The following is a 17,303-nucleotide window of genomic DNA, read 5'->3' on the forward strand; positions in this document are numbered from 1 at the left end:
AGGTAAACACAGTGTAAATTCACCTTTTTAAAGGTACAACAGTGGTGTTAAAGTTCAGTTCTGTTCCCTAAAGGTACATTACATTCTCTTCTTCAGAAGGAGAGGTGAATATTTTTGATCTTTCATTACAAAACGGTGTAAAATAAAATGATATAAAAAGTCCTGGAAAGGAAATGTGGCATGTGAAATCAGCACAATCTAAAAATCTCCAATAATTCATATACATCATCGTCATCTTCTTTTCCGCTTATCCATTTCAGGGTCGTGGTGAATTCATGTACATTTTCTTTTTAACGGAATCAACACTGGCTTTAATACTTTCTTTAGAGAAACCAATTTGGACCTTATGTCAATCTGTAGCTTCATATTTTGGCCAAACCTACATCCAAGGTTCATCCAAGTGTCTTTCCCAGTAAATCTGAGGCTTGTGAGACTTGAAGTTTATCTGAGGTGAACTACTGTATTTCCTTAAGTGAAATAGTAGTAGTTCAAGTCCTTAACTGACTTTGTTGTGTAATGCAATTAAATAAATAAAGTCAAATTATACTGAGTTACAACAATAGAAAAGGTTTTGATTACAGTTTAATTTGGTTTATGTTTCCAATAAATCATCTATTAAAAAAAAATAATAAATTGCACAGTAAAAACAGTTCTTATGTTTTGAATTCTTTTGTGGTTCAGATGCTTTTGTACTTCAAATTAGTCTCGTGATTATTATAAAAGCACTCACAAACATCTGTGGAAATCAGTTAGACAGACCAGGGGTCTGGACTCCAGAGGCAGCTCCAAGAGAAACAAGCCAATCCTCGTCTCTGTCTGGGGATAAACACATAACTCCAGACTCGGCCCCAGTGCCTGAGGACTGATCCTGACCGCAGCTGCTTCTGCACACTGGTCAGTGTCTGAATGCTGGGCCAGTTTAGGAAGGTGTGAAGTACTTATCTTCAAGACCTTCACACTCTGTCAACACACAGCGTATTATAACAGATCACCAAGGATATTTCTTAATGCTTTTGACATTTATATCATGTGCAGAGGACTTTCACAGCCAAAATGTGTTCTAATGGAAACTTGAGAATTTTGTCCTCTGAATGCCCTGGATATTGACTGAAGAGCATTATAATCAGTGTCACTATTTCAGTTGCTTGCCATAGAAGCTTTGTAGTCCTACATATTTACAACAGATGGTAGTGATTTTAATTATTATTTATAATAATAATAAAAAAAATAATAATGTTACAGAAATTACAGTTGAGTGACCGACTTATCCAGTTCAGGGTCGAGGTGGGTCCAGAGCCTACCTGGAATCATTGGGCGCAAGGCTGGAATACACCCTGGAGGCAGGGTGAGACAGGGCAACACAGACACACACACATACACTCACACCTACGGACACTTTTGAGTCGCCAATCCACCTACCAACGTGTGTTTTTGGACTGTGGGAGGAAACCGGAGCACCCGGAGGAAACCCACGCAGACACAGGGAGAACACACCAACTCCTCACAGACAGTCACCCGGAGCGGGAATCGAACCCAACCTCCAGGCCCCTGGATCTGTGTGACTGCGACACTACCTGCTAACCAGTTACTATATATTTTATTAAATGATTTGCTTATGGGCCAGAAGAGGGTTCTTTGGTGAGATGATACAGAATAAATGCCCATTTGTACTCTGTTGACTTGACGCAGAGCCTAAGCCGCTGGATACGCAAGAGCTTTACAGGCTGCAAGTGTATATTTCTGTGTTAGTGTATACCAGCACACCACTGCTGCTGAATCTCACATTTTCCTCCACACTGTGTATTATTTCTGTATTTTTGTTCAGTTTAACGTGCATTCATACAAGAAGTGTGTTTGACTAAAAGAGAAACACCAATGCTGTGTCTGTGAAGTAGTGTAGGGCCACTAGAGCAACTGGTATCTGCACATCAAATCAAAGTCAAAAATGTTACAAATGTTTTTTTTTTTTTTTTTCCCAAAAGGAGCAATATGTATTTGTAAGTGTTGACAGTTCTCTATGCAACCATTAACTGGAGAACATTTTCAACAGCCACTGGAGAACACATATTCAATGTGTATTATGAACCTGTGATTGCTGATGGACACTGCAGATTTGTATTCCTGCTTCTTGTTGATTATGGACTCTTCTGTAAACTTGCAGAGTTGTGATGGTTCTCAGCTCATATTTGCTCTGGTTTATTCTCCAGGCAAACATTATTTTTGGCCCACACTCACACGCACCCACTCTCTTTGGACTCACACCTCTCTCTCTCCACACACACACACACACACACACAAACACAGATGGGATGAACTGTGCTAGGGACAGATTTCTGTGAGAAACTGGGGAGATGGTTCATCTGAGCTCAGTCGCTGTGGTTACTCAGGGGAATGGTCAGGGACCAGATGAGATGATTTCACCTCCAGTGCATTTCTTTAACTTCCCACCTTTTACTGCTTAATTAGTACAAATGGTGCTGGGAGTGTTCTATAGACCATGGGAAAAAAGGGTCTGTTTTATGTGTTTATCAGGTCAATACTGTCTGCAAATATGGAGTAAATGTGAATCCCAGAACTTTATACAAACACACGGCTCAGTGGCCTGCACTTGCTTTCGTGTCTTTTCTTATTATAGTTTTTGGACTCTGTCGCAAATGGCCCACTTTAGCTCCTCTAATCAGGGTCTGGGTTGTTTATCTGTGTGTTAATCTCTTTTCTTTCCTATAGTTTATATGCTAAGTTGACTGCAGCACATTCTATGTTTTGGACATTTTCCACTTTTTGTAATGGTGTTTATTAAAGCCGCTGTGTTTATTGGACATCTCTGTAACAGCTCTACAATGAGGCACTATTACTTCTGCTTTCTGTTCTCTAATTCTAGTAAATAGCACACGGCTGGGTAGTATTACATCCAGGGTCGGCGTCTCTCAAGGTCTAGCAGTTTTTTTTTTTTTTTTGACACAGCATGCAATTTTAGTTTTTGTGGGCACAGGGTCATTCTGAAAATTATGGCAATGGGCATTTAAGAACATGTTTTTATTATATTCCTCTTTTGACTGGCTTATACTGTCCAAACATGCCTGAGCACACAGAGGGTCCAGACATAAAATGATCACCCACCAGTCCAGACATTCCTCAGATATGTGTGTGTGTGTGTGTGTGTGTGTGTGTGTGTGTGTGTGTGTGTGTGTGTGTATGCGTGTATGCGTGTATGTGTGTGTGTGTGTGTGTGTGTGTGTGTGTGTGTGTGTTTGTGTGGGAGTGAACGTGTGGGATGATGGGTGAGTGCACATATGTGAGCTCTTTCCCTAGGGTCATTTGTTATGTATAGCCACACTGAAAATAATCTACATATGCATAATATTTATTTGACCGTATGGAAAAGCACTTATTCTGTAAACACAGAGAGAGATAAAAACAACTTGTATGACACAAATGGTTGGTGTGTGGTTGGTGTGTATATGCATTACTGCTTAGAATTACTACCACTTTTGATGGTGCTGCAAAAATGTGAAAACAATGTTTTTAATACTTTATTAATGCATTGACATTTTATTAATTAATGCTTTTATTTATTAATGCTCTTTAGCAAAATAAACCCTAACTCTAAAAAGTAGAAACTGTAGAAAAATAAATCCACAAAATTGTGTCATACCTAAGGTGGAGCTTAGAGGGTTGGAGTTACTTTCGGGCAGTGGTCGCCAACCAGGCGATCGGGATCGGCAAGTTAATCTCCAAGACCAACTCGATAAGTCATGGCTGCTTCAGTTATGGCATTTAAGTTACTATAGCATCATTCTGTAGCCGCAGTGGTTCGCAGGCTAGTTAAGCAGGGACATATAAAGCTACGGCCACACAGGGATTTTGTCTGCGAATACTGACACCTGAGTTTGCGTCTCTCACCAATAGTGCTGCTGCTCTGTCTCTGCTCTGTCTGAGCCAATGCAAATGTTTCAGTTTCAAAACGGGAGATATTACACAAAAATGTTATGCAGATTATGAATTACAAAGCAGCGAGCATTATACCCCGGTGTTCTGTCAAGTTGTGCTACCTAGTGGAAATTTGTGATCATAGTGTGCTTTTATAGGTACAGGCACCTAAATGAAATATAGGCTATTTAGCTTAATGAATTAGGCTTAATGAAGTATCAGTATCAGAAAATGCTCCCAACAGAAGTATAAGCAACAGATATGCACAGTCTAAAGCCCCATATTAGGGTAAATATAATGTGGTTTAAGGTAAATTACAGTGATAATACATTGTTTATAAATTTAAATTTTTTGAACATTTGATTCAGCAGGTACAGTTTTGGAACGCTGAAGCAAATAGCAGTAAGCTAAGATTGTATAATACACTGGACGAAAAGAGATTTCCCATGAAAAACATGAAAACATTACAAATTGTGGGTTTGAGAATACACGTGTTTAGCACTTGAAGACAGCCTCAGGAACTGGGTACCACTACAGTCAACACTTTAAAGTAGTATGTAACAGTTTCATTTTATGTTACTGAAGGCAGTGGGGACACACCCAGCTTTGTTTTTTATGTAGCCTAAGCATGGCATTTATGCTGGTAGATCTTTTATTTGTACCAATTTCAAAAGGTGATCTTGTACATAAAATGGTTGGTGACCACTGCTTTTAGCATTAGGTTTAGAGTTAGGAGCTTGTGATAGCATGATTTGATGGCTTTGGTGATCCAGAAGTAATCATCCAACAACACTACTGTTTTCTCAAGGCCGAGCGCCATCAGATCTTCATAGAAATGTTGCTGCCTTCACAGATGAGTGTAAACTGTTACTGCAGCAAAGAAGGACAAAATACCATGAGGTAATAATATACAAGCAAGTGGCCATTCTGCATTTACATTTCATCTCACATTTCCCATTACGCCATGACTTGACAGCCCTTGACATTTTGCAGGGCAAGAATTGACCTTCCATAGATTAATATCATTCATATATGAACTGGGGCCTACTTTTCTGAGATTAATAACTTCTATATTTATGGAAGGGGGAGTAGCAGAACAAATTAAATAAAGAAGATGTGTGCTTTGGCAATGGTAATTAGCGATTTTGGCTAACTCTCAGCATGTTGCAGTTGAGAGATAGGTTGCCTTTGAGGCAGAAAGAGTAAGAGGGACAGATGCTGTTATCACTTCTTGCATTTCCCAGCAGGACTGATAAGCTCTGTATCTGTAGTTTCTTTAAAAATGGGCAATACAACACAAGCATGAAATGTTATTCCAGCATTTGTGTGTGTGTGTGTGTGTGTGTGTATGTGTGTGTGCGTGCATATTCATATGCATATGTTTATATTTTACATGGTCATAATCCCAGCAGGAGAACTTATAAAATGCTCTTAAATCATAATAATATTTTGTCTGTTTCCCAGCCAAAGTATTTTTTTCCATTCAAAACTGAGACTATTGTAATGATTAAGACCAACTGGACGCTGCTGGGCTCTAATGGTAATCCAATTCCACAACTAATGTCTCGTGTGAGTGGTAAGAAACTAAATCATGGAGTGAGCAAGTGAGGCACTTGCAGATACTAACCACAGCAATTCTTCCCCAGTGTTTGCAGCTAGTAAATAATTCAGACTCCTGATCAGGAGTTCAGTGTTCTGGCCCAGCTGTCAAGGGTGTACTGGCGTATTCCCACACCTGCTAGTCTCCAGCCTGATCACATGCTCATGGATACAGTTCTAATTATATCATATCACCTTCTAATGCAGTCCTCTGCTGTCCTCAACAGCCAGCAGTATCTGCAGAAGCTCTGAGACTGCACACTTCAGCCTCTGCTTCTCTTTTTATGCTCGTTCTTTCATTCTTGTAAATGCCCCGAATTCAGTTGTAAATTGTGTTAACTTATAAGCCTTTTTAAATCATATTAGCACATATGATTTCATAGCCATGTCCATAACTCATTATAATAGGAACACAAAAGATCAGAGCCTTGTGGCAGTGCCTTATTATGTTTATGTCCTTCTTATCAGCTGATAAGAGCTTTAAAGGAACACTAGATAAGATTTGATTTTTTCTTCCTCCTGGGGCTTCCCCTAGTGTAATTCATTTTTACAACAATGTACTTAAATCACTGAGGGGGGAGAGGGAGTGGGGAGTGGTTTCCTACCCTCTTTCAATGGTTACACAGTGAAGTTTCTTGAGTGCGGAGCCCAGAGTAGCAATGACAGAGGCCCTATCCCCATTTTTACAGGCCAGTGAATCATCACAATGATTTTGAAGGTGAAATTTTAAGGGATAAATATTACATAGAGTTCATTTAATCGTTACAAGTCAAGTACACTTGTTTTTCAAAGCTCTTTATAGGCTTATAGGCAGTATGTTAGTGTCTCTGCCGCACAGCTCCAGTGTCCTGGGGTCCTGGGTTCAATTCTCGCCTCAGGTCACAGTCAGCAAAGAGTTTGTTGTGTTCTCCACATGTCTGTATAGGTTTTCCTCTAACAATCTGAGAACACATGTTGGTAGGTGAAACAACTGTGTGAAATTGTTCACATGTGTGTGAATGTGTGATGCGCTCCGTTAGACTGGCACCTTGGCAGGGCATGTTCCTGTCTTAAGCCTAATGTTTCTGGGTGGTCTACAGGCCCACTGTGTCTCTGATCAGGATAATGCAGTTACAAGCTGATGTGATGTATTATAAAGTTGTGCATATTCATAAATTATGAATAAAAGGGTTCACAGAAAGCATTTAATTATTCTCATCAGCTATTTACTTCCATGTATCTACAATGATCAGCATTTGAGATGATTTATAAATATGTATTTCAGGTGTGAGATGAAACACACCACTAAGTTATAATTACAAGAATGGCATTTTAATAAACCAGAGGTCCTCTTATTATACTCTGCAACTCATTAAAATGTAGGTTGATAAAACACTGCAAATATTAGTAGGCAGTAAAACAGTGTTCTGGTGCACTGCTACACTCTGGATTGGAGAGGTTTTGTCTAATAAGGGGATATTTCACCCATACAACGTAAGTTCTTAGGCATGATTCCTAAGACTCATTAGACTCAGTTTCATCTAAACTGTTTAAATCATTTACCAAATGTATAAATATAAACAGAGAGGTTTCAAACAATTAACAATTAAAATAAGAGGCACATGATGGCATACTGTGGTTCCATCTTTTTTTTCAGTATCAGAACTTTGGATTGTGTTGCAGCTAATCCAAATGAAAAAAAAAATACATAATGCATTGTGTCTTATAAAAATCATATATTCTAAAATGGATGGAGACTATATTAATGCAAGCAATGCATCACACTTGGACTGAACATTTTTTGGATCAGGCCAATCAGGCTCAGCTTTTCTGAGGGTTATGCTAATTCCTGATGTGTATAATGTACTAAATAGTTGACGATGTTTGCAGTGAGTCAGTATCGTGTGTGTTCTCTTGTGGTTTACCAAGCTTTGATAGAATAGCCAGGAATTTTACATCCACAGTTTCACATTTCAAAGATCTTCAAAAATGGTTGTCTGACAATTAGCTTGTTTAGTTGCAGTCATTTCAAAATTCCTGTTTATAGTGACCGTATGTCATAGGGTGCAGCCAAGAATGGTCTCATGTTGCTGTAGGCGTCAGAGGTTGGGACTCATGTGTGAGTCGTGCTGATGGCAGCTTTTCATTTTCACCCACTTGTTCCATCTGCCCATGGGTTTCTAAGTGGTGGGTGTTAGCCGTAACAAACCTCAGTCCTCTACAACTGTTGAGATGCTCTTGTTTGGACTGTGCCATCTTGCACCTTTCATTTCTGCAAACAGTGAAATGTTAGATGCTACAACTGGCCCACACTACTCTTCACAGTATCACATGTTTGCTGGTCTGGAGCCGTGGTTGACAGGGTGGGTGGAGAGAAAGTGAGAGGGAGAGGAAGGGAGATGGACTTGGCAAGTGATTCCACAGCATCTGCGACATCGATCATGCTGGCACACAGTCTGGAGCGAGGAAGGACGAGCCATCATCAAATGCTGCGTCTGTGACAGGCACAGTCTTCAGCCAGCTCCACAAGGGGTGAGTTAGAAGGAGCTGTGATGGACAGTTGGCCTAGTTGAGTAGGCCTAGTTGCCTTTTAGAAGATTGCAAAAGGTGGAATGTGCAACCTGGGCAAGAATGCTGCTTGCAGAATGTATAAGTTATGTGTAGTAAGTCAAGGACCTATGAATAATTTACCTCCTTCATCGTCCTGCTTATTCTACTTCACAGTATTTGTCTTTTGACACAGTTTTCTCTCCTCAGAACCTTAACATAAACCACAGAACGCATGGTCTTTGTGGTTTCGTTCTCTCTGCTGAGAGATGTCAACTCAGATGTCACAACTAACCTTTTTTCTTATGTTCTAGCCAGCATTGCTGAAACCTGGAATTTCTTGGCCTAGATTGGGTCTAGCCATGTAGACACCTCACCAGGATCCAGCATGCCTTTCAGAGTAAAGTCCCATTCCTCATTCACCAGTGACATGTAAACATCGTCAGGGAGAACAAGCTAGCATAACGAGTCAGCCATTAATGAGCCATGTTTCTCTAATGCCTCCATGTTTCAACTCGTTCCTCATTAAAGTTTCAGATCTCTGAAGTAAAGCTTGGATAAAAGAGAGACTCCCTGCCCCTTCCTTACACGCCAACTCAAAGCCAGAACACGTGTATTCAAAGCAGATGTTTAGTTCATGTTTTATGGATCAGATTAAGTGGGGCACCAGGGTAAAATCTCGGCAGGAATTTTGAGCATAAGACAAACTGAAATGATTGGGGAGTGATTGTGTTTCTAATGAGTCTCTAGCTGCGGCACTGACAGTGGCACTGACATGTCGTCACCATTTCGAAGAAGCAAATTCCACCTCGGGTCATTAAGAGGTTAACAGAGACATCTCTGCAGTCTAAGTCTAAGGAGAAGGATCAGGGTTGACATGATCTTTTAAAGGTTTAAGAAAATTTGAATCTATTTAAGAGGCTCTGCCCTTGCTTTACTTCAAAATTAGTGTCATCATTCTGTGAGGATAGTATTGCCTTTGATTGAGGTGCTAATTTTGCATTGTTCTGCATAATTCTGAATGGAGAATTTAGGATTTTATTCCAAATAACATGATATTGTGGTTGAGAAAAAACAAGTAACCAAAATTGCTCCCTATTTATGTTTTAGGGCATGTCTAAGTATGTCAGCCATTTTTTCTTTGAATGTTCGAAGTGTTAAATGTATTTGAGCATGATTTTGAGGGCGCTACAATGTCCCACAATGCACTTGTAATTTATAGTAAACATTGTAGTCCACTACATGGGCTGAATGTGGAACAAAATTCATTGTGAGTTTCTTCATTTCTAAACAACGCACAATACTAATGAGGGTGTAGGGAGCCATTTTGGTCACAGCCAAGGTCTAAACATTAATATTTATATGAATGACATTTTCTATTTACACATTGTTGGAAATTTAAAGTGCCTACAATGTTACAGTCCAGGTCACAGTTAGATCCTACCTTGCACCTTGTGATTCCAAGTAGTCTTCAGACACAGCCTTGAATGAATGAACGAATGAATGAATTAAATATAACTTTGAGAAATTTGGAGTTTTTCAATTATGTAGAATGTTTGCAAATTACAACTACAGTGTGTGCTCTTCAGACCATCTTCAATATCATCATCTCAACTTCGTCTTTATTGACCTTTTCCGGTCAGGTTTGTGGTAGGTCCGGAGCCTACTCAAAATCATTGGGCATGGGCACACACGCTGGAGAGTATGCTAGACCATCACATACTTACACAGTCATAATTACACTCACATCTTAGAACAATTCACACAGCCAGTCTGTCTGCAAACATGGACTTGGACTTCATTGTGGGAATCTTGAACAGACACAGAGAGAACTTACCAGATCCCTCATGAAAAGTGACCCAAGGTTAGGTTTGAACCCAGGATCTCAAAGCCCGGAAGATGTAAGTCAGAAACACTACCTGTCTCTCTAATTTGCCAGCCTTTTCAGCATTGAAAATCAGATAAATGGAGTTAACTCTAAGCCATGAAATTTGTTTGGTTAGCAGATTAGTGATAAAGCCCCCTCCTTCACTTCCCACCAAGCTTCAAACATTTCTAGGACATAAATCCCCTGTTAAATTGTAGATGTCTCCACTGAGAGCAGTGCCCTTGTCTCCATCCCGCAGTGAGCAATTACAGTAGTTTGCACTTTTGATTTCGCTTGACTGCTCAGCAATGTCCCTTGCTTGGAAGTCTTTTCATTCTGGATGGAAGCACTTATCAAGAGGGAATGGGATGGTGAACCGACGTAGTCAGGCGAGGGGTCTATGGGAAAAGAAAAAGAAAGAGAGACAGAAAAACCTCATATCCCCCTGAGGAACTGCTGAATGAGACATTCCAATTTACCCCTTTGGGTTGAAATCCCTGGAGCTTGCTGAGGGTTTATGTTTGAATCCAAAGCTAGAGCAGCACTGGGTAAAGCCACCTACCTCACTCTGACCAAACCCTGGCCACACCACTGTTATTACGGGGTTGAGTTCCTGTCAAACCAGTAACCACCAAGTCTTCTGAGGCTTTGGTTATTAATTTGAAAGGCTTGTGTGATGACGTCTATCAAAGGATTCCAAGTTAATGCTGAGGCAAGTCTTGGGTTTGAGGTAACAATTTTGATGAGCCTATTCTTGAAGGATTGATTTCATTTGGTCAGTCAACCGATTTAAGATGAAGAAGATGTAGGTCGGTTTCCATGATGTTGCCTTCTAAGCAATTCCTTTAAGAGTCCTACACTTTGAATTTGGTTAGTTTGCTATACCATGAAACTAACTAGGAATCCTTCACTGTTCCAAATCTTACAATGGTCACCTTGCTGTCTTGGAGTATTCATTCATTCATTCATTCATTCATCGTCTGTAACCACTTTTCCAGTTCAGGGTCGCGGTGGGTCCAGAGACTACTCGGAATCATTGGTCACAAGGCAGGAACACACCCTGGAGCGCCGCCAGTCCTTCACAGGACAACACAAACTCACACATTCACTCACACACTCACACCTATGGACACTTTTGAGTCACCAATTCACCTACCAACTTGTGTTTTTGGACTGTGGGAGGAAATTGGAGCACCCAGAGGAATCTCACATGGACAAGGGGAGAACACACCAAACTCCTCACAAACCCACAACAGGTCCATGGCACTGTGTTACTGCAACACTACCTGCTATGCCACTGTGCCGCCTCATCTTGGAGATTTGCATCCATCACAAAATGATCCACTGAAGGGATCCAAGAGACCTCCCAGATTTTATATTCCACAAGTCTCTTCAGCCTCCACAAGCTTCAAAAGATAACTCTTTGAATAGAATATTTTTTTCCTCAACCATGCCATTCATGCCCAAATGCATAGTCCTTCCTGGCTCCGCGTTTAATTTGCCTATTTATACACATTCTTCTTCCATCCTGTTTTCCAGTCCTCTATTCTTCTTCTTTAGATTCCATTTTTTGTCCCTGTCTCCATGTTTTCTTGAGATTGTAGCAACTGTCTTTCAGTGTTGCCTCCAGCACATAAAGCCTCTCAGCTTGTTTTATTTTCACTCCGTAGTCCCCCTGGCCACCAGATGCAAATTCCCTCCAGCCACTGTATCCAATTAGCAAGATGCTGCCTTTCCTCCTCCACTCACCCTCCTCCATCACTTCAGAGCTGGGCTCTTCCTTTCTCCCACATTTGCATTTGAAGAGAACAAATAAACTCAATAGTGTCTTAGCCTTTTGTTATCTTCACATATCTGTTTGGCAGGAGATTTTCATCTTCAGAAATTTTCATATATTTTCATATATTTGCAGTGTGTAAAACTGCCAAAAAGAAATGGGACTTGTGTAAGAAACACTTGCAGGCCCTGAACACTGCCCCCACTGCTTTTAAATCACTCTACTTGATTTCAACCCAAACTTTAAAGTGGTTTTATGACTTTTATACACTTTAAACCACATTTACACACTTTTCTTTTACTTTTACCACACGTCTGCCTTTTTATTGTACAAAGTAGTGTATTTGAGCAGGTCAGGCCTGTAACATTTATGTTCTATGGTAGTGGGGTTCTTGATAAATTGCTCCCACCGTGCATGCAACAGCCAACTCACATGGTATTACTTTTGCATACTTTTATATGCTGTCCATAGTAGGGCTGTAGCTGTAGGTGAATATGAAATAACTCCATAGGTCAATTGTAAATAATGGCTGAGTTCCTAATGACTTTTTATTCTGATTGTTCCTCTTCAATTCCTGGAAGGAATAGTCTAACTCTATGTAGACAGTGACATATATCATCATCTGAGTTATATTTGGCCACAGCAAAATCATTTTTTTACAAAATAAGGAAGGTGTTTCCTCTGGATCACAGATGCCAAGAGGTGTGGAAAATATTTTAGGTTTGCAAAATTTTTACATCAATGGAATAAAACACTGACAAGTTAGTTAAGTGTGAATGATGAGATCCAGGTGCTTCTGCCACAGCTCCTTCCAGATTCTTGGAGCTCCTTTCAGGCATCACCCCTTTAACACCTCTTGTTTTCTACTTTTATTTGAAGGAGAATCATGTGAGCCAAACCCATGTGAGAATGGAGGTGCCTGCCTCACAGCTCTAAGCAATGAGGCCTACACCTGTGAGTGTCGTCCAGGCTTCACAGGCCCCAACTGTGCTAGTAATATGGAGGTTGGTAAGTGACCTGAAGAACTACTACTGATTGTCCTTCCTGTTAGTCTACTATATTATTGGTTTGCTAATCTTAACCTTAGATTTTGGGGGCTATGTTTTTACTTACTGGGTGTACTGTGAATGTCAGAGGTGACTATTTAAGGACACTGGAGGATTAGGATTTATTAAATCTTTGCTGTTATCATAGATGCATTATTGAAGGTGAGAAACTGAGCTTAGTCCTTACACCTGAACCAGTTCAAATTAGCCTTGGCCACTTATAGCACTTATATGATCTGAAAACTACCATGACATTTTCTTTCATGGTACTGAGAAAAAAGTACAGGATGCATATGTAGTAAATGTGGTAATGAAGTGTCTTATATATGTTGTTAATAGCTGCTGTTTACACATGGTTTTACTGATAATGTCTGTCAATGTAATTATGAAAGTTTCACAAAATGTTACTGAATAGCATTGTCACATTTCTGTCCTGTTCTGTCTTTTGTTGTCTTGTTTTTGGTTCTTTTCTCTCTTTTGTTTCCTGTGAGTTAGCATCTGGTCTGTGCTTGTGTTTGTGAGATTTGTTGGTCTGTATTTTTTAAGTATTAAATTAATCTCTAGTATGTTAGTTCCAGTATGTGTGCTAATTTCAAATACCATTATCTTGTAGCTATAGTTTGTGTCTAGTTTTCTCTGCTTGGTTCTGTTAGTTTTTAGTATATTGTGTTCCAGTTTTGTTCATTCTATTTCATTCAGTATCTTGTTTTTGGTTGCTTCTTGTTAGTATTTAGTAGTAGTAACGTAGGTCCTTTTCTATTTACTGATTAGCAATTTATTTGTGTTTGTATCAGTCTTAATTCTAAGGGAAGTTCTGTTTCCTGTTTGTCTGGATTTTCTTTCACTAGATCTGTAGTTTCTTTATTTCTAGTTTTAGTCTCTTGTAGCATTTTTGCTTGTCCTTGCTTGTATCTTGATTGGTTGTTTAGTATCATAATCACCCCATGACTTAAACGTTAGAGAGCTACAAGATAAAAAAAAATAAGTTGAATTGCATCTAAAATCATTACTCTACCTGATGTTACCAATGTTTGTGGGTAAATACAGTCAAATCTATGCAGGAAGATTTTAATATATAGATTAGAGTATTCCCAGATGTCTTTAAGCTGTTTCATGTGCAAACTGAGACTGGCATTACTATTAGAAGTGGGCTGTGACTTTAACCAAAGTGCAAATGAACCCCTACTAGCCTCGCTACATGTCTCTGTTCCTAAGCTTGAGTTTTACCCACCACACTCCTGTTGGTTTCATATGTTTTTTCTTAATTCCAGTCCCCATGTGATGATTAGCAATATTCCTTCCTGTTCCCTCTTACTCATACTCTCCATCTTCTCCACTGAAACTTATGCCTCCCTTCCCTCAAGTCCAGCTTCACACTGTTGCTTCCCTCCCATCCGACTGGTAAATGTTTTATTTACATTCACAAACAGCTCAAAATCATGAAAAAGTAAAAAGATGGCAATGTGTTGTCTGGACCACTTGTTTGCATTATGCACTTACAGGGGTCTTCCAAACCAGTGTGCAACTTGAGGCTCTCAATGGCATTTGTAAGGTTTTTTTTTTTTATTTTTTATTTATTTTTTTTTTTTTTATTAATTATATATATTTTTTTAACCTTAATGGAGCACAGAGTGTGGGCTGAGCAATGCAAGCCTCCCTCCACATGCACTGCTTCAGTGGGGAATATTTATGGATATTAACAACGGTGTCTGTAAACAAGGCAGTGCGGAATATAAATGGACATGGAGTCATAAATATGAAGGTTTGGGTGTATTCTTTTATGGAACTACACCAGTGTTCAGGGAGGAGGAAGTTACTGTTGTAATGCTTTATTCACACACAGTAGGGCTACAAAAACTAATATGGCTCCCTTAACTTGGCTCTGCTTTTGGCACCAGCTGCTCTTTACATTGTTGGTGCATTTCATGGTTAGGAGTTCAAGAGACAAACTGAAGGTTTGATTAGCTACTAAAAATTAAAAAATTTAACTTTTTTTTCATGCTGTTTTCCACTGGGTGGGACAAATCTGGGCAGAAACAAATAAACAAACACATCTTCGATTTTTGGAAGTAGCTTAAAATGAGTTTTTTCCTAGTTATCTGGACAGAAGGCCAAATTTGAATGGTCTTAGTTAGCCACTGCGTTATGATAGGGAATTATATTTACTCTTATTATATTTCTGTGCAATATTATGCTCATGCATCTGTTCACTCTAAAACCTTTAAATTAAAAATTTAAATTCACTAAAATTCACTAAAATTCACACATAGACATGAATGGAATGCTAGTGTGGAAATTCTGTGCTTGTGTCGGGCAGTTTCTCTAATTTTATATGTAAACATGGTGGATCAAACAAAGTCTAATCTTTTTTATTAGTCCGTTTATATCTTGCCTGTGGTTTGTCCTTAATGGTTTTCAGCGGGTCGGCCAGGAATTTGTATCTTTATTAAGACTAACTTGATGAGCAGTTAGCACAGCATGCTTCTATACATACATACATACATACATACACATATATATATATATATATATATATATATATATATATATATATATATATATATATATATGTCTTAAACACTTCCTTAAATCTAGATCTTGGGCTTTCAGATTATATTTTAATGGCTTATTAGCGAGTCTCGACTGGCACTTGTACCACACTGTTACTCAAACCTGCTGCCTCAATGCTGTGAGCCTGAGCCATTGTCCACAGCAAATGGTCCACTGTCCAAATTACACATCCCCTGATTTAACTCAGCCTTCGCTGAGCTCTTAATAAAGCTATCCTCAGCACATGTATTCATGCGCCTCATCCTCATTAACAGGGCCTTTGCTCATCTAAAGGCTCCACTCATGGACAGTTGTAGCACACATCTCTGTCCTGGACTTGACTGAAAAGCCTTAATTAATTAAAGCAGGCAGTTGATCCTTCTCAAATAATGAGTCCAGCCATGGAACATCAACATATTGGGTTTTGGGAGGCTGCTAAATGTCACGGCTTGCAGTAATTGGGAACTAGGGGTATCTGTCGCCTTACTCTGCATTTCCTTTACTAAGGAGATTATGTACATGATGGGGGTTTATCATTCATTTCAAAGTGGTCTGTGACAGCACTCTGGAATCAGTTTAAAATTTAGTAGGTTTAGTTTAACAAACTCCTTAAAATGATCCCAAATTTATACCAGATGTGACTCACTGATGTGTTAGTGAAACACAAATGTCTATTCTACCAGTCCATGTTGCTTTTGAGTACACTCTGTGGCCGATGTTTGTGGAAACTAGCTGATCTAAGGTTTCTTCTGTACCTAAGGGGAGTTTTGTGGATAAATGTCCACAATTATGTGGACATTTGATGGTATCAAAACTATATATATATATATATATATATATATATATATGTATATGTACACACACACACACACTCATTTTTTTTATTTAGTCAGTTGGCAATGCTAGGGGTTATTCAAAATGGTCAATAAATGCCAAGAAAGTCAGGGTGTTATTGTAACACATTCTTTCAATCGATAGCACATGGTTTTCTCTGTTTGATATTTTACTGGCCGCTTTCTGTATGCTGACATCAGTATACATTTTTGCATATCCACATTTATTTTATACATTCTCCAAAGGCGTTATTCCACAGTTACTTCACAAGTCAGGGAGAAAAACTATTTCACCCAGGAGTTTTTCACAATTTCACCTAGGAGTATCTAGAACATTGAAGTAAGAACTACTGCCATGTGGGGTACTGACCTCAGGTTAGGATTACAATGGTTAAGAATATGTTTAAGAACTTTAGCACGCAACTTTAGGCCATAACAGACTGTAATATTAAGAAAAAAGTGATCAGCTCACTGACCTTCAATGCACTTAAAAGGCTTTGCAGTTATTTTATTAAGAACATAACTCTGTAGTGGTTTATGATTGTGAATACATTCTGAACATTAGTAGGAATATATGATTTGAATTGAAGTAACTTGACTTGAATTGAACTAAATGGAGACACTTGACTCAACAGAATTTCAGAGCTCTAACTGACCTAAGATATCCATCTGGCCTGAATTATTTGTGACCATACATTTATGAACGTATACAGGTGCTGCACATAAAATTAAAATATCATGAAAAATTTGATTTATTTCAGTATTTCCATTCAAAAAGTGAAGTTTGTATATTATACTCATTCATTACATACAGGCTGCTATAGTTCAAGTTTATTTCTTTTAATTTGATGATATTTTACTTTTATGACCAGTGCCTGTACACCTGGTCATCTGCTGTCACTTCTGAAAAACCAGTGGCTTTATGCTTTGGAGACTGATACCAGATGCCTACCTATGAATTCATATACTTATGAACACATATGAATTTCATCAGTTAACATGATGGTTTTCCTAAATAGGTTATGTGAACTATGGTGTAGTTTAATTTTGAGAAGTTGGTGGGTGGGATGGGCAAAAGGAATACAATAACCATCCCATTTTTAAGGTGTCAGGAGCTAGATTTTCCTATGAGGACCATTGCACTACAGAGGGAAAACTGAATATCTCTCTCGCTC

At 39.0% G+C, this 17,303-nt stretch overlaps 1 protein-coding gene across 7 annotated transcripts in view; it reads left to right on the forward strand.

Annotated features, from left to right (window-relative positions):
• The window catches only part of LOC136678192 (EGF-like repeat and discoidin I-like domain-containing protein 3), a 251,499-nt gene that overhangs the window by 24,865 nt on the left and 209,331 nt on the right, over positions 1-17,303 (forward strand). For 3 of the 7 annotated variants that reach the window (XM_066656133.1, XM_066656134.1, XM_066656135.1), the window contains exon 2: positions 12,579-12,707. The exons of the other annotated variants lie outside the window; for them this stretch is intronic. In XM_066656133.1, the coding sequence (XP_066512230.1) occupies positions 12,579-12,707 (129 nt within the window). The remainder of the gene's footprint in view (positions 1-12,578; positions 12,708-17,303) is intronic. 7 annotated transcript variants of the gene reach the window in all.

Source organism: Hoplias malabaricus, chromosome Y (assembly GCF_029633855.1).
Source record: "Hoplias malabaricus isolate fHopMal1 chromosome Y, fHopMal1.hap1, whole genome shotgun sequence".
NCBI classification, from domain to species: domain Eukaryota; kingdom Metazoa; phylum Chordata; class Actinopteri; order Characiformes; family Erythrinidae; genus Hoplias; species Hoplias malabaricus.